The sequence below is a fragment of the Lissotriton helveticus genome, chromosome 5_1 (assembly GCF_964261635.1).
Source record: "Lissotriton helveticus chromosome 5_1, aLisHel1.1, whole genome shotgun sequence".
NCBI lineage: Eukaryota > Metazoa > Chordata > Amphibia > Caudata > Salamandridae > Lissotriton > Lissotriton helveticus.
In genome coordinates this window covers 1,836,761,389-1,836,788,611 of record NC_136065.1, presented here as the reverse complement: position 1 = coordinate 1,836,788,611, position 27,223 = coordinate 1,836,761,389, and the positions used below count along the sequence as shown (strand labels likewise).

At 45.5% G+C, this 27,223-nt stretch overlaps 1 protein-coding gene across 1 annotated transcript in view; it reads left to right on the top strand.

Annotated features, from left to right (window-relative positions):
- Positions 1–27,223, top strand: part of ITGA3 (integrin subunit alpha 3) — a 342,715-nt gene that overhangs the window by 168,110 nt on the left and 147,382 nt on the right. Inside the window, exons 2-3 of the mRNA XM_078645244.1 lie at positions 15,201–15,328; positions 25,257–25,336. Coding sequence (XP_078501370.1) covers positions 15,201–15,328; positions 25,257–25,336 — 208 coding nt within the window. The remainder of the gene's footprint in view (positions 1–15,200; positions 15,329–25,256; positions 25,337–27,223) is intronic.

Genomic DNA, 27,223 nt, shown 5'->3' with positions numbered 1-27,223 from the left:
ATCAAAGTACAATGGTTCGTGAAGTCTGGGCTTGTTTACCCCAAAATGGTATTATTTTACATGTTAGGATTTTCAACGAGTTGCTTACTACTCAAGTCAAGTCAAGTCAAAAAGGCTTTATTTCGATAAAAGATTATCATAAAAGCTTCACATAAAATTCATAGGTACAATAAAAGAAGCCAAGAGTGAAACAGATTACAGAAAGAATCTACGCCTAAAAAATTATTTACACATCATAAGTTAAAAGGGAAATTAAACAATTGATTTAAGCCTTTTGGCTCGGATTAACCAGGCCCATGATAAAAATTTTGCGAGAGCACAAGCATAGGTAGTACGGCTATCAGACATTAATATACGAATTGCGTCTGAATGGCACCTAGTACCCAATTGGCGACATAGATGTTTAAGCCATATTTTCCTAGGTAGATTGTACTCTCCACATTCGAACATAAAATGCGCCAATGTTTCTGGTTTAGCTAAACATACTGGGCAAAGCTCTACAGTTTGTGCAGGCGGTCTCCATTTTGAGGAAAAAGTATACAATGGTAAAATTCCTGCTCTAAATTTAAAATAGAGAGCCCTATCAAAAGGTTTGCCAATAGCATCCAGATAAAGTTCACATTTTGGAGAGTCCTTAAATTTTAAGAACTCTTCAGTTAGTCTGCCCATAGAAGCATTAGTGTTTTGTTGTGACATAATCCATTTCCAATAGTTTCTTGAGAGTTGCCTTTGGAGGACAGGATCTATTGTCCCATGAATCTTTTAGGCCCAAATTGAATAGCAAGATTTTAATGTCACTCAGCCATTTAATTTTTTGCCACCCTGCCAAGGACATAATTTCTGCGAGGCCTTGCGCATATTTACTAAGTTCAGGCACTCGCCACAATCGTGCCCATAGTAGGAGTGGACGTAATCTTGCTAGATCTTCGATAGGGCGACAGCCTAGGTCAAGCATTAGTGGGACCGTAGGGGTGCCCTGTGGAAGTGACATAATCGCCCTACAAAACTTCCTTTCGGATTTTGGCAATTCATTGGTAATGGATGAGCCCCAAAGCTCCGCCCCATACAGAGCAGAACTAACCCCTTTAGCTTCATAAATATCGAGAACAACAGCTATTGGTCTAATTACACAGGAGCGTTGCTCTTTAAGAATACCTCCTGTGATCCTTTTGTGGGATAATAACATTTTATCCAAATGTGGAGACCATTGCATTTTATGAGATAGACGGATGCCGAGGTAATCAAACACCTCTACTCTCTCCAAGGGTTCAGCATTCAGGATTGGAGGGCATGCTAATTTTTTTGGGGGATTCAACACAAGATATTTTGTTTTGCCTGTATTGATTACGAGGCCCCGTTTGGTACAAAAAGATTGAAAATTATTCAAAAGCCTTTGGAGGCCTATCTGGGATTTCGATATTAAAAGCGTGTCATCCGCGAAGAGGAGGGTGGGTATACGTTCTCCAGCCAGGGATGGTTCATCTGAAGGATGTTCTAACAGATGCTCCACCACCCCGTTGATATAGAGAGAAAACAGGGTGGGAGCAAGGACACATCCCTGGCGGACCCCTCTCTCTACCGGGATACTGCTAGTTTTCTCCCCTCCTGGACCCCACCTAATCTGGGCAAAGCTATTTTCATGCAGCCTAACCAGTAATGTAAGTAGATAATGTGGCAACCCCATGTCGGCCTGGACTTTCCACAGAGTCTCCCTCGGTACAAGGTCAAAGGCAGTCTTTAAATCGATGAACGCGAGATAAAGACTGCCTTTGCCTAAGACCACAACCCTCCAATACACCATCATGAGCCTAAATACTTGTTCGACTGTTCCAGTACCCACTCTAAATCCTGCCTGATAATCGGAAAGAATTTTATTTTCTTCTATCCAGTCCAGTATTCTGACCAGTAGAACCTTGCCAAAATGGGGACCACCTCCGCCCCTTTCCATGACGAAGGGATCGGAGCACCCTTGCAGATGGCAACAAGTAAGGAGTAAATAAATTTACCCCATTTTGGGATATCTAACCTCAGTAGATCGCCAGGGATACCATCCGGACCAGCGGCTTTCTATGGCTTAATGGTGCTTATGGCGTATTCCACCTCTTTGGTTGTAAAGCCAAAATCGTCGGAGACAGTACTCCCAACTATTGAATTCATTGTTGAAGCCACGAACCTCCCTTCAACATCAATGGGAGCCTCAATAGGTAACAAATCATCATGTCGGGAGTATAGCTTTGAAAAGTGGTTAACCCACGCTTGGCTTGAAATGTTACATGAAATAAGTTCTATGTCTGGCCTGTTTCTGGCTCTAATCGTGTCCCAGAAACATTTTGGGTCTTTTTTGAGACTGGCTTCTTTAAGAGTAGACTAGTACTCTTCTACCCATTCTTTTTTGGCGTGTGCCAGTGTAGTCTTATGTTTCTTCCTAGCAGTCTGTATCAAGGATTGGGATTTGCTTTTAACGGCCTCGATTAAAAGGGACTTTGCCCATCTGCATGCTGGGGTATACCAATCATGTTTGCCCCTGGGTTTAGGATGGGACAATTTCCTCCCTTCAGTGCCCCTAACCAAAAAGACTTCCCCTATGGACTTAACAACTGCTTCAAAGATAGGTGTTGCCTTTTCAGTTATTAAAGCCGGATTGGTGTTATCCAGTTCTATTTGTGAGGCCATAAGTAGTTCGTCTATGGTGGAGATCTTAGTAGCATCCACAGCAATTTTGTTCCATTTTAGACGTCTTCCACAGGAGGAAACAGTGGTTATATGGGGGCATTTAGATAAGACTGTAGGTTCATTACTAAGCCAGGGGTTCGTTAGGGATAGAGAAAGTGAGTTATGATGGTATATTCTTATGGTCACTAATTATGTTGAGGGTTTGAGATTCCAGGCAATCGCTTGCCAGATTAGAGGGTATTTGCTCAATATCTATGCCTCCGGACACGTCTGCCTCGATCTCCTGAGCCCCACTAGATAATGTTTGTTGTACCAGGGGATTTTGCTGCTCAGGTTCCAGTATCGAAACCCCTGTATTTACAACTGCTATAGGTTCATTTCCCATTGTGCTAGTGTAAGAACCCATATGTCAATCAACCCCCTCAAGTCCACTCAAGCAACTAAATCGATTAGAACCATAAAATGGTAACACCGGGCCTTGAAAAACTGGTCGAGGATTAGAATCACGATGTCTACCCCCCCGGGGAACCCTCGTCCAGATGTCATGGGCTTGATTGAGATGCTTAGGGGTAGGAGGAAAGAAAAATGACACATGTAGGGTTTGAATTGTTGACTCGGGTGATCTATTCTTTCCTCGACATATATAAGTGACAGTCCCAGGATCACGAAAGCTCACCAGGATGCAATCCCCTATTATGGATTTGTTTGTTATTCCCACCCAAGGGACCCTTCTCACCATGATGATTTCGTTGTTAAGGTGCACCGGAAGGGGCCTGTTTACATTCAGCCACTAAATGACCCTGCTTTTCAGTGTGCAGAAGTTCTCAACTTCGCCCTCTTCAAGCACAGGAACACCGGCCATAACGACCATAAGGTCGTTTGCCTCTGGAGGGAGATTGGGTCTACGGGGCTTAATATAAGGCTTAACTGGGGGTGGAAGAGCAGTGCTACCAATAGTTGGTATAGAAGGAGCTAAGCCTACAGGAAGAAGTGGCTTATTAAGGTTTGATGGAGGGGCTGGAACTATATTAGCCATAAGGGATTGTATAGGGTGAGCAACAGTGGTGATCGGGGGGGGTACTGAAATAACTGGCCTGTTAGAGGAGTTCGTAGGAACCATGGGAGGAGAGGTAGTCTCAAGAGGTCTAACCTGGGTACCAACCACCGATTTCATGCTGTTTAATGTAGTCTTCAATATAGTGAGTCTGATTTCAACCTTTTTTATACTCTCACTAATGGGCAATAATAGAGACCTGAGCAAAAATTCAAGATTTCCTAATGGGATAACAGAAAGAGGGGCATTGGTAGCATTATTTGCTGTAGCATCAACCATATCAATAGCAGTGGTTACCTTTTCTGGAGGTGTTGAATGTGCATCTTCCGCTGGCTTCTCAGTAGAGGGGGGGGGGGTTTGTTATCCTACCAAACTCAGAGTGGGGAATTTTTGTTTTGGTTTTTCCTTGGCCACCCCTTGACTTCCTCCTGCGTTTATTAGGTGGGGGCCCGTATACCCCTTTAACAGAAATTTGTTTGGTTTTAACGTTAGCTTTCCTAGCTTTAGTAGCCAATGGAGGCTGGGAAATTAAATCTATAGTCACACTACTTGGACTAGGGGAGGGGGCTAAGTTAGTGATTGGCTCAGTCGGGGTATTACTACAGTCCCTCAGAAGGAGTGGGACATCATCCAAAACGGGTGTTTCCTCACTTAGTAGTATTGAGTTGTCTACAAAGGGCCTATTTCTCAGATTTTCTATTGAGCGTCTACGCTCCGCCCTAAGCTTATTCAAATTACTTTCCTTATCCCCTTCTCCCACAGCCCTGGGAAAATAATTATCGAGGGTCCTGTTTTTTACCCCTCCCAGCCTCGTAGGAGTCCCCTCCCTAACCGGAGAAGGCATAACTAACCGTAATTGGTGCAAAACCTGAAATACTTTACTTTAACAACACAATAGACCTGTGTACAGGGGGCAATCTAAAGAGGGTAAGCCCAGCCCAGCCTAATCCGGCCTATGACGGCCACAGACGGTCCCGCCCTTGTCCCGGGCTTCTCCCGGGCGCGCTCCCGCGCAGCGGGGCTCTAGAGTCCGTTATATAGTGTTATGGGTGTGACAAGAAAGAGCAGGTGGGGAGAGCGGGCCAGGTGTTGGCAATCAGGCCGTGCGGGCGCTCCTGGGAACAGTAGTTCCTGCGCTCGCACACGCTCGCAGCCCCACCTGCAGAGGCACACCCCCTCCAAAGGATTCCAGGACAGTCCAAAGTTTGTAGGAGAGGAGCCACCCACGAAGCGGGACCCGCGAAGCGGGTTCCGCAAGAGGTAGGGGTAAACAGCAGCACAGTCCCAATCACAGCAAACAACAGGAAGGCGCTCCCACCACTTACTACTCCTTTCTCACTACTTGAGGGGTCTTTCTAACAACTTGCCCAGCGCAATCCCAAATATCTATAAAGACGCCACAATCACGAACCGTCCTGAAAATGAACAAAACGACCACATTTTGCTGAAATGCTGGAAAAGGTGATTTTCGCGCCCCCTGTCTGCTGTTGGACAGAGCATCTGTGGGCAGTGCCCCGGCCCCCGCGCAGAGGCATTAGAAGGCCTGGGCCACGTGAGCCCCACCTTCCAGGCCCCCTGGGAAAGGGAACTTTCTCCATCTCTTAGACCTCCTTTCTATTCTGTTTTTCCCTCTAAACCCCCTCTCCCTCTTTCTGCTTCTACCTCGGACTCTGTATCTCTAGCCGGCGACATCTTAGAGACTTTTGGGGACCCGAGCAAGACCTATTCAAGCTGTTCTTGTGAACCTGTTAAAGTTTAACATGTAGTGCAGTAATGATTGGCGTCTTGATAATGAATTATCAGGAAATGATAATGCAACTAAAATGTGCTCTATACACTGGCCCACAAAATATGTTTTTCCCCAGGGGCCCCAAAATCTTTAACATAACACTGGGCCTGATGAGGATTGGCACACGAGTGCAGCTTACCCACAGTGCCAAGGAGAGTAAAACGGTGCCAGCTCAGCCACAGCAACCAAACACTGCAGGGTTTGATGTCTTTTATTGGACTAACCGCAGATAAGGGCAATCACTGCTAGATTTTTATCATCTTTCAGAGTCCCACAGAGACATCCCTCAGAAGACATTCACTGGCAGTGCTGCGCCGATCGGGATACAAGGAGGCCTTGGACATATTTTCTTTCACAAATTAATGCATGCACAAATGTACACATTCTGCTCACTGCTTCGAAAGTGGAGTGTCTGGAGAATATACCACAATAAATGACTATGACTTACTTGACAGTTTTATACACCACTACATATCAAGTAACGAGTTACTACAGGCCACTGTGGATGCTGACAGTGTCCTTTGCAGGCGCTTGGGGTAGGTAGCGTTCCATCCCTGGGGCAAGGCACTGGACAGTCTGCAGCCCTGGACACATTGGGGTGTGCCTCGTCATTCAGCCACTCGCAGGCCAATTGGGGGTAAAACATGGAGTCGCCTAGCTCAGTTCTGTGCTTGTTCTGGCCTTTTGGGCCAGTAGGATTTGCTATTTGGCAACTCTATTATAGAGCACATACATCAATGAGTCGTTTTTGTTTAGGTTTGTGTTTTAACAGCAAAGCTGTCAAACAGACCTATTCCCTGGACCACTGGAATAATGTGGCACTGGAGGACCAATTTATGCAACTGGGTTGAGAAAAGTATGCGTCAAGAAAGAAATTTGTGAGGCATAATGCCGCACAGTCTGTAGTAGTATTTTGTAATTTTAGCAAATATTAATAGTTTTTAGGCAAAGTTGCACAGGACTAGTACCAGTTGGACGCCTGACCACTGATCAGCAACTGAAAGAACCTCAATGAACCTTGAGAACAGGTCTGCCAATGAACAGAACCATGTGCCACACCTTTAGTTTAGTGCCTCATGATATGCGTGAGCTAGAAACAATTGTTTTTCTTTAGTCAAATCTCTGCTGGCACAGAATCAATTAATGCCAGTGACCCTGTCTAATATGCATAGAGTGGGCTCTGGGCCCACCCCTTACGGCTGTCTTAGATCCGCCTTTTTCACCCATTAGCTTGAGACGCTGTCAGTCACATCTTTGCTCAGCCCAGTGGAATATTCATCTCTCAAATAATGCTGTTGAGTGCTACTTCTGCATGCATTAGCGTGCTAAACTAAAACCTATTGGTTTTGCTAATGCTTTCTTTTGCACTGCATCTTTCTGGAGTTAAATACTGCCTTTCTTCTTACCACCCGGTGAAGGACAATGCTATGTTTAAACAATGATGGCGGAGACAAACTCCAAGGCCAGGTGCCATTAAGTGCTCAGCTTTTTAGATCTGCTTTTCTTCTGCCAGACCAAAGTGCGCGTGTGTTTTTTATTTGCACAGGAAAATGTCCATGGCTTTGTTATCATTCACCGCTTCATGTTCCACTGCTGGCCGTTCATTCACTGCTCTGATCTTTTTGTTCTCTTTGAGGCGTCCCTCCTTTCCTTGGCGTCTACTAGGCCCTCACACAGGCTCTGCCTATGGGCACCAGGCCTGGCCAGCCCAGTTAATGCAGAGCTATAAGTGCACCTCCAGAGTCCCCATTGATAGCCAGTTACACGAGTTGTAGGACGTGAGGGAGGGCAGCATGGAGCCTGGTTGGAGAGAGAGGCACTCTGCATGACCGGAGAGCAGGCGTGAAGCACGGAGAGGGAGGGAGTACTTGAGCATAGTTTGAGACTCCGAGGTTTGATAAGGCGTGGCAGGAGAAGGCAGCATGGCATGGTTAGGGAGAGGCATAGCTGGTACGGCCAGGGAGGGGGGGGGCAGGGTGGGTGGCAGCCTGGAGCCCCGCCAGCCCTCCCAGAGCGTGGAGGGTCCGGTGGGCGCTGACTCACTCACATTTCATTCCTCTGTGCCACCAGGAAAGGAAGTGACTCGGCAGGAAAATATGTGCACCTTCGTGTTGAAGCACCTGAGTCACGGGGAGGGCGCGTGCCCTTTGGACACCTGCCCCGCTCTCTTAGCACCGGTACCCAGCAGTAACACTCCGTCAGCACTAATATTTTATATAGCGCTGCATGTGGCACTTCTTGCATCTTAGCGCTGCAAGTAACACGTTATTTACTGATCCCGACCTATGACGGGTGGTAGGGTGAGTCTGTGGCCTGCAGTGCAGGCCACCTCGTTCTGTCAGCGTTAAGCGCAATGAGAGGTCCTGTCGCCACGCGCTTTTGTCAGTGACCTCATCACTGCCCGTCAGCACTCGCAGCCCTGGTATCTCGGCAGCGTGCCCGGACTGTGCCCCCTTTCACCACGCTCAGCGCATGGCACTCGTTTCACCTGGCGGGCACTTCACTCAGCCCGGAGAGGGCGCGGCAGCAACTCCTCGTGTGAAGCGTCGAGTGCAGTTCCCGGGCTCTGAAGTGAGGCCTCTGCCCTCTGGTGAAGGAGGGAGACGCTTCAGGCCGCGTGCACGTGCACAGGGGGCTTTCCATGTAGCGTCTTTGTAACCCCCTCCTCCTGGCAGTCAGTGCCCAGGAGCTGCAGACGAGTTGTGGAGGAGGCTGAGGATAAGAGAAACCTGTGCCTTTAAGATGTTTAAGTGGTTCTGCACGTCAGAAGTTTTGATTGGTGTTGTGATTATCATTTCACTATTTTACTATAAATCTATAGATAGAAGTAGGCAGAATCCCTGCCTTTAAAGCATTGATAGGTTCGTATAATACATGGGATTCTGCAGTCCCTGTATAAAATCTTGCCTCTAGTTTCTTTATAATAATCGGTGACTTGTGACACACCCAGTCGCTGATTATAAAGACTAGACCACAGTACTCAACTGTAATAAGTTACAGCATTACAGTGCCTGCTGCCAGAGCCAGCAGACGAGGTGAAAGGCAGGTCAGATCACGAAGCAACAACGAAAATGAAACATTGCTTTTCTTTCTTCTGCTCTATTTGTCTAGTTTACAGTGACCAGCAGAAAGAACATGAATATTTTTTGCGTTCCATAGATAATTATAGAAAAGGTAGGATCTTTCCTCCTGTTTCCACACATTCTGAAGTATTGAAGCTTTTTTTTATTGACTGGTATTGAACTATTTCTAATATCTTTTTGCAACAACTATCGAACAGGTATTTGATGTGTTTAATTTTGCACACCAGGTTCTATTTATATTCTTCAAGTTTGCAAACATGCCCTCTCTTTCATATCAAAGAGCTATGCACCAACATTTTAATTGGTTTGTGGTACAGATGATAGTGCGACCATGTATTATATGGGATAAAGTACCCTCTGCAGTACATGACAAGAATATTGAAAGTCACCTTGGAGTTAAATAATCTTATAAAGGAACTCAGCCTTCGACCTCGCTCCACTATATAGTTGTGGAACTCCTCAGGCTTGCAGTATCCTTATAATGTACGTCTGAGGATATTTTATCACTTGCATCATGTCACTCTTCAGGTGACTTGGCCTACTCTGATTACACTCTTTTGATGTAGACATGCACAACAGACAGCTGCTCCACTGCCTAGCTTGACACTCTGCAGTTGCATATATGAGACAAGAAATCCAAACGCGACCAAGCAATGATAAACGTGGCCCTGATTGCAACAGATTCCTCTCCAGTGCAGCTGGCAACAGTACACCATACACTAGTCTTACACACGACCACCACAGCACCAAAAGTGACACTGAGTGCTGGTACTGTACTTGTTTACATTGAATGTTAAGCATAACTTAGTAATAGCCATCTTAGCTATTTAACATAATATTTGCATTGCTCCCAGATGATACGCCCAACGTTCACCAGAACGCACCAGACATCATTTATTACATGCATCTAATGATGCCAAGATTATTTTATGCTTGGATAAAATATGTGTATTATTCGGAAGTTTTCTGTAGCACATTGTGAGCGCCGTAAATGTTAAATATTCAAGGCAGAGAATTAATAGTCTTCAGTGAATGAGACAAACCTGACAGACTGAACAAGCCAGTGCAAAGATTACCTGATTACATATCAATAAGATATAATCTGAACAAGTGGGTCTTTAATTATCGCTGAAAGGACAGTAGATTCACATTTCTTCCTAGGTCACTAGAAGAGAGTTCCAGAAGTTGGGGGCAGCCCCTGAAGTCCAGGTGGTTCTGGAATGAAGGCATTAAAAATGAGTGTATCCTTGTTTAATAAATGATTTGCCACCAGAGATTGTGAATAGGTCCCCGAGGTGTGAGGGGGCGGTAAGGTGTAGGGCCTTGTAAGTGGGGCATCTCTATTGAAGTTGGATCTTGTCTCAGTAGGAAGCCAGTATAATTCAATGAGGATAAGAGGACTTGATGGCACTTCTTTAGTCAGAACAGAGACTTCCAGTGGCTTGGATGCTGGCTTTTACTTGTATTGAGCGTGGTCTGTGGCACCCCCACTGGGACTGCATTGAAGGAGTCCAGTTTTGATAGTATCACAGCGTGTGCAGTAGCTTTGTGGTGGGCATTGAATGGGTTTACTTTTCTTTTGTGCCTGCAGGTAGAATTTAGCTGGTTTTGTAATTTTGTGATCCTGAAGTTTTGAGGGTGACCCCTGCTGATGCCACAGAGGAGGGGAAGACCGACCGAAAGTCTGTTGTCATCCATTCCTTCAGCAGATCAGGGTTGAAGCTACTTTTGAGGTTTGGTGAGACCAGTATGAACTGTTTATACGGTTTTAGTTGTAAATAGTTGTTTGTCATCCGCAGTGGCGGCCGATGTTTACTGGGGGGTGGTGGGCGGAGGGATGGGGAGGGTTGTAAATAAAAAAAGCCACTTACTTTCAGGCCTGTCACCGGGCCGGCTGGCCGCCACCTCTTGGTCCACTCACCGCCGCCGCCTCTTGCTCCTAGAAGCTGAAACAGGAAGCACCCAGGCTCCTGACTCCCCAGCCAATCACAACGCTGCAATGCAGTGCTGTGATTGGTCGGAGTGCTGTGGATTGGCGCTCAAGCAGGGAATGGGAGCCTGGGGCATGTTCTGCACCCGGGCTGAATGCAGCCTGGGTGCAGAACATGCAAAGGGTGCATGACGGTTTGGCCGGCCGAAGAGCTTCAATGCGCACCTTGGAGTGGGCAAACCACTCCTCCCCTGCCATGCTCTGGCAGTCCAGCCCGAACTGCACCAGGAAAAGAAAATTAAAAGGATATTATCATTTTAGTTTTCTTTAACTATTGCTCACAGAGCAGTGGGGCGACGCTCTTCTGCCTTAGCGGAGGAGCTGCCACTGGTCTTCCATTTTTGTAACTTGGTGAGATGTGAGTGTAGTGTGATATTATCTTGAATCAATGATGTCTTAAGGTAGATCTGGGTGTCATCGGCATATTGGTGTACGAGACTTCTGCACCACTGCGAACAGACCCCATTTGTTCGATGTGCATGTTGAATAGCCTTGGTGCCAATAGACAATCCAGAGGAACCCACAGGACACTAACAAGGGCATTGTGGTATGACCACTGAGTTTGACTTATTGGGTTCTCGTCAAAAGTTGGAGGTGAACCAGTTGAGCACGGTGCAATAGATTTCAGTGTGATATTCCAGAACGACATTAGGTACCCATGATTAACTGTGTAGAAAGCCGCAGTGAGTACCAAGCGACAAATATTGCACCCATCCAACATCTTTTAAACCTATTTCAAGATTTTCAGTGCATCTCTCCCAATGGTACGTCCCTAGCAGAAACTTGATTGACAAGACAGGATATCTCCATATTGATCCTGTGTGGATTGTTGAATAGACACATTCCTCGATGTCTTTGCCTAGCCATGGGAGGTTGGTGGTGCAAGTGGAAGTGAAGCTGGGATCCAGATTTGGTTTCTTTACACTAGGTGTGATTTGGCCACATATCAGAGTTTATTATTTCACTCCATTTCCCAGCATAGGCGCTTAATTTCTGTTTGATGAAGTTCGCAGTAGATTTTGGTGGTAATAGGTAGGTTTAGGGTTTCAAATTACCTGATACGCTCCTCTAGGCGTGCAGGTTCGAACTAATACTATTGTTTGTGTTTTAGGAGTAAAGGGCTCCAGTAAGTGTATTGAGGTCTCAGATGTTCCGATCAGTGGCATGAGTACTGTTGTGCCACAAGGCGGCACTATAATATTGCTTTCATCTGAAACTTAACATTGAAAACTACATCTCTGAGTGTTTTGGGTGATTTTCCAGCTACACAAAATGTATGACATGACACTTTTGGTTTAAAAGTAAAATGCCTTTTGTGTTTTTACCTGCTTAAAAATACTGAAGTTTGGAATGCAGATTTACGCCCTAAGTAATTAAAACGCCCATACTTAAAACCTTATCTGTAACCGTGGTTTAAATGGTGAAATTATGATTTTTCTTTAAATCTGTAAAGGCATACAAGATGCTATTGAGACCTGCAAAGTGAGGGTTGAGGCTTGCCAAGTGAGGCTCACTTGACACCTCCGAGGTTGTCTGCTTCTGCTAACCCTGACCGGTGTGGCCTCGAGGCCAACCCTGACCCTCCCAGCTCTGATCTGCAGACTCCAAGCTGCAGGTCTTTGAACCCTGCTAGCTTAATCCTGGCTCTGCTTTTATTGTCTTATGGACAGCAAACCTATGACAACCTTCATTCTCTGTTAAATCTCTTACTTCCTGCTGCTTCAGATGTTGATGAGTTTCGAAGGAAATTAAAAACCTTTTTTTTTCTGTTCAACCTGTCCCTTTATTTTGCTTTTAGTAGTGCCTCAGTAGCCTTGGCCAATAAACATTGTGCTGTATAAATAAAGACAAGACTTTGGACGCAGCTCAAACTGTAATTGGTCATTTGCACTATTAGCCATTAAGCCAGTGGTACATTGCTCATTCCTACAGCTCAGCTGTATTTTCAACTTGAAAACGCTTTCTTGTCTACTAGGAAGTAGCCTGCCCTTCTGAGCAGGCAGATCCGCGAGATCTTTTGATGCGGAATAAAGGGTGCCAGGTTTAAGCCTGCCCGGATGTGACATTTTCACGTTTCTGTTGTGCTTGTGTGACATGTTCGTGTCTAATGTGTGACACCTTGAGTGACATTCATAGCAGATCTGCTCGGCCAAGTATTACCGTGTAACACATTTAACACAAGCGTTGCCGCAAACCAGTGCTTATTTTTTGTTAACAAAACTAAGTGGCAGGGCCCTGAGGAGGCCACTGCAACTTGCACCATACATTGCCTCGGCCAGCTGCCGATGACAGTACCTACAGAACTACAAGTCATCACACTGTTACAAGTGTGACAATTCAAACTGTTGGAGGCCCCCAAAGCTATAGGAATGGCTTGGTCGGCAGGTATTGCTTGTTTTTAATGCATATTGTACTGATAAACAAGTGTTGTTCTGCTCACCTTTGAATTACACAAAGAGTGCCGCCACCTGGCAGCTGTCACAAGTGCCGGTGCCGACAAAGTGCCGGTGCCGAGCACTGTAAACTAGCGGTGGGCGGAATTTGCGTAATCTCGTTACGCAAATCTCTGCGAAACTGTAAAAAATCTACGCGAACAAGCAGATATTCCGCAAACACGCAGAATTGCTTGTTCGCAATGCTTTTTTCCTGTTCGCAATTGCTGTTTGCGTGCTCGGGGGTAAATATCTCGCAAACACGCATTTCGAGAACGCGAACAAGCAAACAATGTTGCGGAACGCAGAATTTTGGGCAATTTCGCGTCCTCCGCGGAACGCGAAATTACCCAAATTCCGCGAGCGGAACAGAATTTACCGCCCAGGCCTACTGTACACCCACATGCTTAAATTAGGCGCTGCCGCAAACTGCAATAGAAACATACCCAGCGGCAGAATGACACACAAGATCGCTCCCGTTTTCCATTTCCAAGCTTGAGGATCCCACCACTTGGAGTTGTTTCTTTGAATGGCGGTACCTGTTATCCTCAATTTACTAAATAAATGGAATGTAGTCCCTGAATTCAAAATGACAAATCTTGATGGGATGTGCTACCTGTGCATGAAACCTGAGAGCCCTGTTGCTCTGGATATCTGAGCAGTAAACTGATCACACAGCAACATCATTCAGCCCCAGTTTTCTTCTCCAAACACTCAAAACTGGCTGTCCACCACGCCCTCCCTCCAAGCTGATGCACCCCAGACTGCTTTAAAAGACCTCCATTCAGGCCCCTTTTGTGTCCATACTTGTATGCAGCTGCAGCATTGCCCTCTCAGCACTGACTGCAGCACTCACTCTGTTCATGATCCTTCAGTGTGCCCATTTTGTGGCTCTCCGCCACCCATATAATGTGTATATAGAGTGAATTAGGAGATGGTTGACACATATTGGGTTTGAAGGCCAGACAATCTGTTTCCATAAAGGTTGGCGTGTTCTAGGATCACTGTACTTTGTGTTATTTTAGAACCTTTATCATGTTCTGGGGCTAGTATCATGAGGAACAGAGTAGGTTTACTTGAGTAGTGTGTCTGAATTAATATTTGCATGCATGTTCTCTGTGTGGGCAGAAGAGATGCTTTATTTGGCATTTTTGCCTGTTAACTGTAGCCGGTGTGGTATCAGGTGGGATGTGCCTTAGAGTGCGGTCTGTAACCCTGGGGTTGCATTGGTCCACCCTTCCCACCAGATACGCTTGGGCTCCAATGCCGCGAGCTGAGGCTCCTCGTGGCGCTGGGCAGAGGGTTTATACGGTGGGGGCCTTTCTACCACAGTAAGTCCCTGCCCCTTGGTGTAGCTAAATAAATGAATGCCATGCAGTGTTCTTACGCAGTTGCTATTTGCTGATGTCAAAGACCTGGGGGGCGCCGGCGGGGTGTGACCAGCCTGCCACCTATCGTCTACAATCTTCACAATGCTCTGGATTTGCTGTGGGGCATACGTACTCTGCAGTGCTATACAAAATTCCAAGGAAGATTCAAGAGTGTCCGATCCATGCCAGGTTTTCAGGATAACCATTGAATGTTTAAATGAGTTTTATTCAGATTCATTATTTGTAAATGTATCTTATGTGGATATCCTGAAAATCTAGTGATTGATTCCAGCCTTGCGAGAGCCATGTTTGACACTCTCTCTCTTGATAAATGACAGGTGGTATTGGTGCAAAACTGTGTTTTTTGTCATTTTATTCACCCTAGATCAAATATCAACAGTGACGGACCTGTTGCAATACTTCGGACGCTCTATTTCCATAGAAGAAACGATTAGTGACTATTCTGGGAAATTCTCTAAGGTTGATGGTATGCTCCAAGCGGATCCCTTCGCTCTACCTCAGCAAACAAATTGGTTGTCCCTCCCCATAAGCTAGTCTTTTGGGGAAGTGGAAGTTTTATCATAAGCACTGCTCTACAATGGAATGTTTTGCCCTCTAAAATCGGCACCTACCCTCTTGACCTTCAGATTTTTTTTTTAAACTTGGCGTTATTGTAATTAATTGTGCTCCACTTTGATCACAGGCTAGCACCAAGACGCCTCTGGGCATAAGAGCACGCTATAAAACATAAAATCAAAGGTTCAACATATTGTTTTCGATTCTAACACCTCTTTGCTTCTTCTACACAGGCTCTTGACGGGAGCACCGCAGGAGGTGGCCCCACTCAACACCAATGCGAACAGGACTGGCGCCTTGTACTACTGCCCCATAACAGCATTGACCGACGACTGCCAGAGAGTCGACTTGGAAGAGAAAAGTTAGTGAAATATCTGAATTGGGTAACATCAAACACACAGAAGGTTATGAGAGTAATGTTTGCAAATAGTCTAGTCACTGTCAATGCTCGGAGTAGACTTCCAACACATTGTTTTTTTGTCCACCATGACACCTCAGATTAGACCCAACTGTATGCAAATCTGCCTTGGCCGTGCTCCAATAGGGCTACCCTGGCCCGAGCTGCCACACCAAGTACTTTCTGAATTGGAACACAGCCCACCCAAAGGCATTTTCAGCATGTTTGGGACTATTCAGCCAGGTGCAGCTTAGTTGCAGTGTCACATTGACCTCAGCATCCACATAATGACCGTGGCCACTTAATACATCACATCAAACGCACAAAAGCGATGAGAGGATTGCTTGTAAATAGTCTAAGCGCTTACAATTGTGCAGGTTAGCATATCCAACCACTGTTATTTTCCCCGTAAATTGTCTCGGATTAGAACTCCTTTCATAAACAGCGATTTGTAAAAAAAATTACCTAATCTCTTTAAATAACCGTTTCCACAATCATTTTCCCACCGTACAAACTTTTCAATTAGGTCATCGTGGTTATCCTATAGATTATAGTTATGTATTTGTTTGGAAATGTGCTTTTTAAAAACATTTTAAGGTATTGGAGTTTAAAGGAAGCGTTCACCGGCCAATTGAAGCAAGTTTCAGTTTTATGTAAATATCTGCATCTAAAAAAGACCTTCTCCTTTATGAGTTTTCTAGAAGGCTCAAAACACACCTTGATCCTTTTATTTATTTATTTATTTATTTACTTATTTGCATACTTGTATGGCGCTGGGAATCGACTCCCGAAGGAGTATCTCCGCGCCTTTGGCAGCATCTGAGAGACAGAAATGGCTAGTCACGATTTCTTGAATACCCACAGGGACATCTAATAATTAAAGAAAAATGTTTTAAGCTTTTTCCTAAAGGAAAAATGTTCCCTACATACTCTAATTTCCTTCGGGAGTTGGTTCCACAACTTGGGGCCAGCTACTGATAAGGCCCTCCCCCCCCTTTCTTGCCTTCATGGCCCTGGGAACACATAACAATTCCTGATCTCCCGTTCTCAGAGATCTAGATGGAACGTAAGGAATGAATTTTTCAGTTAGGTAACCAGGACCTTTTCCAGTGAGGCATTTGTGAATGACACAGCAGATCTTGAACATCACCCTCTGTTTCACTGGAAGCCAATGAAGTTTAGTCAGCAACGGTTTTGAGGGAGTACGAGCCGGGACATTTAGAACTAATCGTGCAGCAGTGTTTTGCACAACCTGCAGTCTGGCAAAGATCCCCTCATTGGCAGCTAGCATCAAACCGTTGCAATAGTCCAGCCTGCTCAACACTAGCGACTGGACCAATGTTTTCCTGGTGGTATCAGGTAACAGGGGGAATACTCTCCGGAGAAGCCCAATAACATGGAAACATGAGCTTACCACTTGATTAGTTTGTTGTTTCAGGGCAAGCTCCTGGTCCAGTTTTACTCCCAGATCTTTTACCACCACTTTGGGCTCAGGGACAGGGCCAAGGTCTTGGGGCCACCAGTCCGGAGTCCACAGGCGTTTGGCTTCCCCAAAGAGCATAACCTCAGTCTTAGAGACGTTACACTGAAGGAAGTTTGCTGCCATCCAACGTGCCACTTCCTTCATCCCCCGGGCAAAGGAATCACGCACTTCAGGAGTCATGGTTTTAAAAGGGAAGAGGAGTTGGGTATCATCCGCATATGATACTGGAATGAACCCATGGGATCTCATGATGTTAGCTAGGGGTGCCACGTAGATGTTAAATAACGTGGGGCTCAAACAAGAGCCCTGTGGCACCCCCTTCGAGATCGCCACCTCCTCTGACTGGTATGGTCCCAAGATGACTCTTTGAGTGCGTTTGATGAAAAAACTTCTTAGCCAGGCCAGGGCCTTGCCTTCCAGACCGATGTCAACTAGTCTGGAGGTCATGATGTCATGCGACACAGTGTCAAACGCCGCTGACAAATCTAAAAGTACCAGGACAACGGAGTAGCCCTTGTCCTGTAACATCTGAAGATTGTCAGCGACGGACAGCAAGGCGGTCTCAGTACTGTGCCTAGGCCTAAAGCCCGACTGAGAGGGATCGAGTCCACCCACGTTTTCAATGAATTTTGACAGATGCTGATTCACATATCTCTCAGTGAGCTTCCCTAAAAAAGGGAGAAGAGAGATCGGTCTCAGGTTTGTCAAATCAGACCAGGGGATCAAATTGTTTTTCCGCAGAGGTCTCACCAGGGCCTGCTTCCAGTCTAAGGGGACTTCCCCAGTGCACAAGGATAAATTGACTACATGTCGCATTCCTACCCCCAGATCATCCAACAAAAGTGGCATGATGCGTGCCGGGATGGTGTCTGTGGGGCACCCACTCTTTGTTTGAGTGACAAGAACAGTCAACTCTTCCATAGAGATGGGTGGGAAAACGGCGAGTTTCTTAGCCTTATTTTCTATTGTCATAATAAATGGCTGAACTCGACAATCAGTTGTTACTGAATTATTAGAGATGGAGTTAGACGTTAGTATCTTAGTATAGATAGCTTCAATTTTCCTAACAAAAAACTGTGAAATGTTGTCACAGAGTTCTTGGGATTCAATCCCCTCAGTGTCACAGGCAGTGGGCTTGGTAAAAGTCTGTAAAATTTGATACAGAGTTTTCACGTTGGTACCAGCCGCTGATAATTGAACCGCTATATGTTGTTTTCGAGCAGCTCGAATTGCTTTATGGTAACTTTTGAACGACCTCCTAAAGTCCTCCTTATCCTCTGCCTTACGTGTGACTCTCCATTTTTTCTCTAATTTTCTCGTAGTCATTTTTAATTGTCTAAGATCCCCAGTAAACCAGACTTCTTGTTTTGGGGCAGGTCGGGGTTTATATGTTCTAAGTGGGACCACATGATTAATAGTTGTTGTCACAGCTTCGTTAAATGTACATAAAGCAAGAGTGGCATTTTCTCCACATGCTTCCCATTTTGGTTCAGCGTAGTTTTCCCTAAAACCTTCTGGAGTTAGTTTGTTCCAGGGTCTCCTGACATCGGCCATAGTCCTATGGATGACTTTTGCTTTATAATTGGAGCGAGTATAAAACACAATAACAGAATGGTCCGTCCAACCAACTTGATTGGGAGTCAAGCAGTTAATAGCTGTGGAGTTACAGAACACTAGGTCTAATGTATGGCCCGCAGAATGGGTAGGCCCCTGATTCTTTTTGTTGAGTCCAAGTGTGGCCAGATCCGTTAACACGATCTGTGCATCAATACACGTAGTAATCTCACTGTGGATGTTGAAATCCCCCACCAGGATAAACTCAGAGTTAGCTTGCATGTGGGGTGCCAGAATTTCCATTAATTTAATGGAGAAGGTCCCACATGGACCAGGAGGTCGATACACTAGCGCACCCTTCCTGGTTTCCCTAGAAGTAGGGTTGATCGTAAAAATCAGGAGCTCCATTTCTAGAGTGCACACAGTTTCGATGACTACAATCTCCATCTCTTGTTTAAAAACAATAGCTAGCCCTCCTCCCGTTTTAATTGGGCGATCCATCCTTACTATTTTGTACCCAGTCGGCACTCCCATCTCCCATTTAATCTCCAACATCTTGCCATCTACCAGGGCGCGGATGGTATTAATGTTGGTTATGAACTGTTTGAGAATAAAATAGCATGGTATACTACTCAATGGAGAAATGTACTTGATTGTATCCAAATTAATGTAGACTATAACCTTTTAAGAATTAAGTCTGAAGCAAAGGTCTCATCTCAATCGTAGTTTGACCATTCCAGCGAGAAATTAAATACTGATTTGCGCAGGATACAGCAATAATTTAAACAAGGTTCTCCTAATATACCAAAAGAAAAAGTGTGTAATTTAAGAAACAATTTTAAATTGCCTATAAATCAAAAGAAAACTGATTTGTTTTTTAATCGTTGGGAAGAAATGTTATAAGGTGATCATAAGAATTTCTGGAAGATAGTAACTAGCGTGAGCAACGACTGCCCAGTGTCATTGCCATGTATGACTGCGAATGATACATGGACAGCCTATTTTAATGATTTATATGTCTCACCGGGTTTACAGACTCTCCCACCAGTACTACTAACTAATCTCATCCAATCGGATTGATTTTCTTTGGAAATAATCCAATCCACCATTATATCTTTGAAATTGAGGAGAGTTGCTGGTTCTGACAGTATTCCGGCAGTTGTCATTTAGTCCAACAGTGAATGGTGGGCAGGTATATTTCTTCATCCGGGGTTTTCCCTGATATTTGGAAGGACTCTGTGGTTAAGCCAATATTGAAAAAAGGCAATTAAAGCTTGTTGTGGAATTATAGATTAATCATCCTATCAGATTTCTCCGAAAAAGTCTTGTGCAAAACTTTACTAACTCACCTGGAAGAGTGGGTGTTGGCAAATAACCTCCATCCAATTAAACCGAGCAGATTCCGGCAGGGCCACTCCACCACTGATCACTGATTTGCCCTTTGGGATATCATCAAGAAATCTTCATCAGTGAATCAGATGCTGTGCTGTTGTTTTGTGGACTTCTCCACGGCCTCTGATATGGTGGAAAGAGGGCGGCTCTGGGAGAAACTAAGGGCCACTCCACCACTGATCACTGATTCGCCCTTTGGGCTATCCTCAAGAAATCTTTATCAGTGAATCAGAGGCTGTGCTGTTGTTTTGTGGACTTCTGCACGGCCTCTGATATGGTGGAAAGAGAGCGGCTCTGGGAGAAACTAAGAGACTGGAAAGTTCCTTGTGATCTTTTATTTTTCATACAGTCATTGCATACAGCGAACTGGGCACAGGTAAAATTGGACTCCTTGGGGGCGGTTAGCTGTCACAATTAATCTGGATGGCTTGCATCAAGGTTGTGTATTGGCACCTTTTCTTTTTAGCCTCTATATGTCAGACCTGCCAGATGCTCTAAAAGCAACACAACCTTTTTCACCAAAGATGCAGTTGCTTGAAACTGCGCATGATGGCTAATACCCAATGTGTCCAACATAGCCTGTATAGAGTCCTGGAAACCACAGACCTCATATGCCCTCATTGTAACATTAGGCTACACATAGCTAATGATAAGGTTAAGACGAACACCACCACAGCTGTTAACACCATAGACTTTTTTGCAGCACTCATTAATGCACGTTCCTTGGTAAAGCACCGGCAGGAAGTATCTGACCTCATCTTGGATAACAACTTAGACTGTCTCTTTATTACAGAGACATGGACGGATGAGGCGTCCGATCCAGATATGGCAGTCTCGGCCCCCCCAGCCTATAAAGCCTACCGTCTAGATAGAGTAGGGAAGCGTGGAGGGGGGCTAGCCATCATATCCCGCGATCACGTAAGTGTGAGAATGTCACATATCCCTTCCACCTCTTGTGAAGTCCTCCAATTTGATCTTAAGCTTACTCCGTCGTTTCATTTCAAAGGTATGCTCTTATATCGACCCCCAGGCGCCCGTACTGGCTTCCTCGCCAACCTAGGCTCGATACTCGAAGCATTGGCGATGGAAGACTCATTTACAGTTATGGGTGATATGAATTTCCATCTCGAGAAGTCTTCTGATAATGACACCCGTACCTTGATATCAGATATGAATACCTTGAGTCTTCGGCAATTGGTCACTATCCCCACTCACAAGGCCGGCCATACTCTGGATGGTATCTTTTACAATATGGAAGGCCTAAAAATAATAGATACCTTGCCCATGCCTTGGACTGATCACTATGCCATCTTAATGATATTCTCAGTCAAGGCGTACAGGACTAGAAAAGACCCCGCATTGAGACCAGAACCTTTTAAGGTCTGGAAAGATATCGATCAGACGGAGCTAACTGCTCTTCTGGATAGGACCCGGCCTTGTCTGTCCACTGACCCCAACACTGCCACATGTCAATTTCAGGAGTGGCTGGGCACTGCCACAGACACCATAGCCCCGACTAAACAGCCTTCGAGAAATAGAACAGAGCCCTCGGCCCCGTGGTTCACAGAGGAACTGCGCAAACAGAAACAAATCTGCAGAAATAGGGAAAGGCATTGGCGCAGATCCTACAGCTCAGAAAGCAAAGCTAGCTACAAGGAAGCACTAGGGCTGTATAAAGCCCTCATTGTCGAAACTAAGAAAAAGTTCTTCACAGAACAGATCGATACCGCCAAAAACTCCAGTAAAAAACTGTATGAGATCACGAAGATCTTAGCGGGAAACACTCCGGATCTAGTTCTGCCACCATCCCAATCTTTCTGCGATTCATTGGCCAATTTCTTTTTTACCAAGGTGAATGATATATATCGAGCATTCTCCGTAAAAACGGTAATCCAATCGCCCATGCCTGACAGCATGACTTAGGACACTGAACTGCTCCAGTTCACAGACCTCGCAGAGACACAAATTAAGGACATTATTGCTACCATTAAATCTGGATCTGCATTAGATCCCTGCCCTCTCAAGGTCATCCGGCCGGTGATTGATTGTTTGGCTCCTGATATCACCCCAGTCTGTAATGCGATGTTCAGAACTGGGATATACCCGGACTCACTGAAGAATACACTGGTTAAGCCTCTCTTGAAGAAAGCCAATCTGGACAAGGAGCAATTAAAAAACTACCGCCCCATAGCCAGCCTACCTTTCTTAGCCAAGGTAGTTGAGAAAGCTATGAACACACAACTTTCGGAGTTTGTAGAGAAGCACCAATTATTGGACAACACCCAATTCGGCTTTCGTAAGTACCATGGTACGGAGACTGCCCTAATTAAAGCGACTGAGGATATACGAGTGATCCGGGACCAGGGAGGAACAGCGGTACTGGTATTACTCGATTTATCTGCAGCCTTCGACACGGTCGACCACAAGATCTTGGTGGACCGTGTCGGAAAGATGGGCATTCGCCACCTGGCAAAGAACTTGCTCTCCTCTTTTTTGGCTGGGAGAACGCAGGTGGTCACATTGGGGCATTTTCAATCAGACAAGCTGTCACTGCCGTGTGGGGTACCCCAAGGCTCATCCCTAAGTCCGACACTATTTAATATCTATGTGTCGGACCTGGCATCTGTCATCAAGGCCCATGGGATGAGCCTTACCTCCTACGCAGATGACACGCAGCTTGTGTTGGCCATTAATGGTGATGGAGAGAGGGTAGCAGAAAACTTCCAAGGGGGCATGCGGGCGATTGGAGAGTGGATGGCCTCCAATTGCCTAAAACTAAATTCTGAAAAAACGGAGGTGGTCATTTTCGGACATCTCTCACCCAGTTGGTCTACTACTTGGTGGCCGCCCACGTATGGGACCCCCCCTAAACCGGTCCCTACTGTTAGAAATCTGGGAGTGACTTTTGACGAGAACCTGAATTTTATGGCCCACGCAAACAAAACCGCAGCCACTGCCCACCATAAACTAAGGCTGATTAAGAAAATGATGCCGTTCTTGCCAGCTGCAGCAGGAAGGACACTGGTAAGTTCCCTGGTGTTGTCCTCCCTCGACTACTGCAATGGCTTATTTATCAATGCCCAGGCCAAAGTGACGAATAAACTGCAGACAATTCAGAATGCCGCAGCCCGTCTCCTGTCTGGAACCCCGAAGTTCATGCCAATCTCGGAGGCCATAAAAGATCTTCACTGGCTCAAGATCCGGAATAGGATTACATTCAAAACCCTTTGTATAGTATACAAAGCACTGCATAATGGCGGCCCGCATTTCCTGAAAGCCCATCTTAGGTTCCACTCATCCACAAGATCGCTTCGATCTAACAACCTCAATCTTCTGCTGGAACCGCGTACCAAAACAGTCACTTGGGGCGATAGGCGCTTCCTGGTGGCCGCTCCTAGATTGTGGAATTCCTTGACAGTAGCCATCAGAGAAATCTCGTCCCTGATGCAATTTCGCAGAAAAATAAAGACTTGGCTGTTTGGCCAATAACAGCTGCCGATTTAGCCTCTGTGGGAACTTTACGCACTGTTTCTAGCGCCGAGACGCCTACGGGCATTTGTTCGCGCTCTATAAATTGTAAAAATAAATAAATAAATAAATGCAGTCCCATCATATTCCTTGTCTCCTTTATGCGGATAATCCAATATTATTGGATTTTACAGCTATTGGCCTGCAGAAGAAACTTAACGCTTTAGCAACATATTGTAGGGAAAGCGTTTAAATAATAAATTTAGACCAAGCAAAGATTATGACCTTTGGGAAAAAGGTAACAAAGCCAAAATGGTTATTGGATGAAAAGTAACTTGAGGTGGCCAATTCATATAAATACCTAGGGTTGTTGTTTAAAAAAAACTCAAATGGGTCAACCATATAAACAAGCGCCCTGTTACAAACAACAGGGTGCTTAATCAAATTTAATCATACACATGGGCTTTTTTCATTAGCTCCTCTTATGACCACTTATGAAGGTAAAATCCTGTCATTGGCCCTGTATGGAGCAGAGGTTCAGCTATTAGAAGCCAGGAGCATCTGGGAGGCTGTACAGACTACAGTGTTAAAACATATTTTGGGTCTGCCTAAGGTCACCGTGGTTCAAAGTATACTGCAATAATTTAATCTTGCATCTTGGTGTATTCTGGTAGGGTCACGTCTCTTAAGCTTCCTTAATAAATTGTCCTTATGAGAAGAGGCATAACAAATATTTCAATTATGCTGGGAAGAGAGTCTTCTAATTGAAAGGAAATGGGCTATGGGCGTTATCAAAAGAGCCGAAGAAATTAAAACCATGCATAGTACTTTTAGCACTATAAGAGCGTGGGCACCATTTCCCAGCAAACGTTCCCACAGAGAATCCACCTTCAGCGCTTCCTAAACGCGGAAGATGGAACATCTTCTTAAGAAACGTTCCATAACGTTTACAGTTTACACCTCTGGTCTGGCAAATGTTTTTCCTTACCTAAATTACTAAAAATGTAGATTGTTTGAAATCCAGTTTTCTCTCAACTTTAATGCTACAATAAGACTTGGTATAATAATGCAATGTGAAAAGTTCTATCTCCTATAGCCTAATTGCTAGCCCTAATTATGTAGCAACTCGTAGGAATTTTTATTTTAATTTTAAAATATCAGATTTGGTCAGGGTATGAGGCAATTGCATTTCTGGCTAATATGCATTTCTTCGATGTTGCCGTAGGCATTGCATGTTTATAAATATTTATTAAATATCAAAGGTTAGTTTTTATGATGTTTATAATTTTGCAATTTGTGTTTTATGGATATGTCTTAATAAACATATTTTATTTTAAACGGCAGGGTAAGTATTAATTTGCATAAGGCACAGTGGAATGGCAAAGTGGGCAAAAAACGATGGTTTGGAGCGCTGCCCTGAGCGATTACAGTGGTTAGATTATGTAAACGCATTCCTCCCATCACCTTTTGAGTGGGTTTGGGGGTGGTTGCAAGAGGGATGGAGTTTTTACTTTTATGTTTCAAATTCACATACATCAAGACTATTTAGGAAAGTTTGGGCAAGATCATCTCACAGTGAGCACAACCATTCCTGGATGGAGTACACCATGACAAAAAAGAGAAAGAATGGTATTTTGGGTTGGGACTTGCATTAAATTGGATACTGGTCTTAGGTAAGAACTGGAACCATATTTTGGGGTTACCTCGTGCCATCCTGCCAGGTGCAGCACTACTGTAACACAGTTGGATCATACCATCCCATATGGAGTAGGACTGGTTATGGTTGGATCATACCATCTACATAGAGGATTACTGTTCTTTGGAGTAGGGCTCCAGTTTAAGCAGTACCATCCCACCTGGAGCATGAACATTGTTTAGGGATAAGCCACTACAGCCCATAAGAAACTGGAATGTTAACCAGGGGCTGTTTAGGGCTGTCTGTAGGCAGGTAAATTCCACTTGACATTACTCATCATTATGCACATGTTCTTTCAGTTGATACCGAGGACAGCATCGTTGAGAACATGTGGCTGGGTGTGACCGTCGCAAGCCAGGCATCTGCGGGCAGAGTACTGGTAAGCATTGTATGCAGGACTGCCATGCCATTGGTTAGGAGGAGAAGGGGGCTGTGTGGTGAAGCAAGTTCATGAAAGGATGTTCTGCATAATAATGTCAAGCATTTTCTGCTCTGTACTACCAGCTATATTTGTCCTCTTGCCTGAATTTAAGACTTTCAATGTGCTTGTACCTGCATTAGGAGCATCCTATGTTGTGTATTAAGAGCTCTCACCATACTCACAGCTTTATTAAGACTTCTCACAATCCTGTTTGTAATAAGAGACCCCACCCTCCTTTTGTCTGTGTTCAAACTGTGACCATCCTCCCATTCGTGCTAAGAGCTTTCACCATCATTTCATCGATACCAAGAACTGTAATAATCCTTTCACTTTTATACTAAGTGCCTTTTTACTAACTTTTACCATGCCGAACTGCACAAAGCACTCACTTCTCTTAGCTATACTAGCATCTCTAACCATCTAATTGTCCACTGCAAGATCTCTTGGCAGCACGTTCTGGAATTAAAATAGGGGCGCGATGGATTTGCTTGCAATGTGCCTATCTTCAAGAGAATTTTCATCCATACATCCACCAAACCTCCAAAGATTGGACCCAACCACCTCCGCTGCATACTCCTCAACACCTGCTCCGCACGTAAACACACCGCTGAGCTCTGGGATCTACTCGACACCTCCGCCCCAGACGTGGCCTTCCTGACCGAGACCTGGTGGAACGTCTCCTCGGCGCCCGACATCGCCATAGCCATCCCAGATGGCTACAAGATCACCCGCAGGGACCGCGCTAACTGAATCGGAGGAGGAATAGCCATCGTCCACAAATCCACTCTCAAGGTCTCCATCCACGCTGACAACACCCTTAACACTGCCGAACACCTGCACTTCTGGATCCATACCAACACCACCCTCAGAGGAACACTCATCTACAGACCCCCCCGGACCCCAGGCTCAGTTCAGCGACTCCATCGCCGACCTCGCCAGCAATCACGCACTCGCTTCCACGGACTACATCCTCCTCGGGGATCTGAACTTCCACCTCGAGAACAACAACGATGCCAACTCAGCCACCCTGATCGACAACCTCACCAACCTCTGCCTCAATCAACTCGTCACCGCACCCACCCACGCCGCCGGCCACACGCTTGACCCCATCTTCTCCACAGGCTCCCACTTCTCTTTCGACCACACCACCGAACTCCACTGGACTGACCACCGCTGCATCCATTTCACCTTCAAGAAATCAACCACCCACCACTGCCTCGCCGCTGCTGGAGCAAAGTCACGGTAGACCAGCTGATCACCTCCCTCGCCAAGAACCCACCCACCGACCCCATCAACCCAGACGCCGCAGCCCGCAACCTCAGACAGTGGATCGACGACTGCGCCAACACCCTCACTCCGCCACGCCAACAAGAGAGCCACCTGGTTCACCAACGAGCTCCAGGCCTCCAAACGCGCATGCCGGAAACTGGAGAAGACATGGCTCCATGAACGCACACCGGACAACCATGCAGCCAACAAGGACACCACCCGCAAACACCACCACCTCATCAGATTAGCCAAAAGATCCTCCTACAGAGACAACTTGGATAACCACGCACATGACGGCATGACTAAACACATTGAACAATTCGAGCTCCTCAACCCGCACCAGTCAGGCTTCCGAGCAGGGCACAGTACAGAAACGGCTATGACTCACATAATTGACAACGCTCTTCAAATGCTAGACCAAAACGACACCTGCCTCCTCATCCTCCTTGATCTCTCTTCGGCATTTGATACTGTTAAACATGAGAATCTACTAGAGCTTCTAAACACAAGAATGGGCTTATCTGGAACTGTTCTCAAGTGGTTCACCTCCTTTCTTCACAACAGGGCACAGAAATT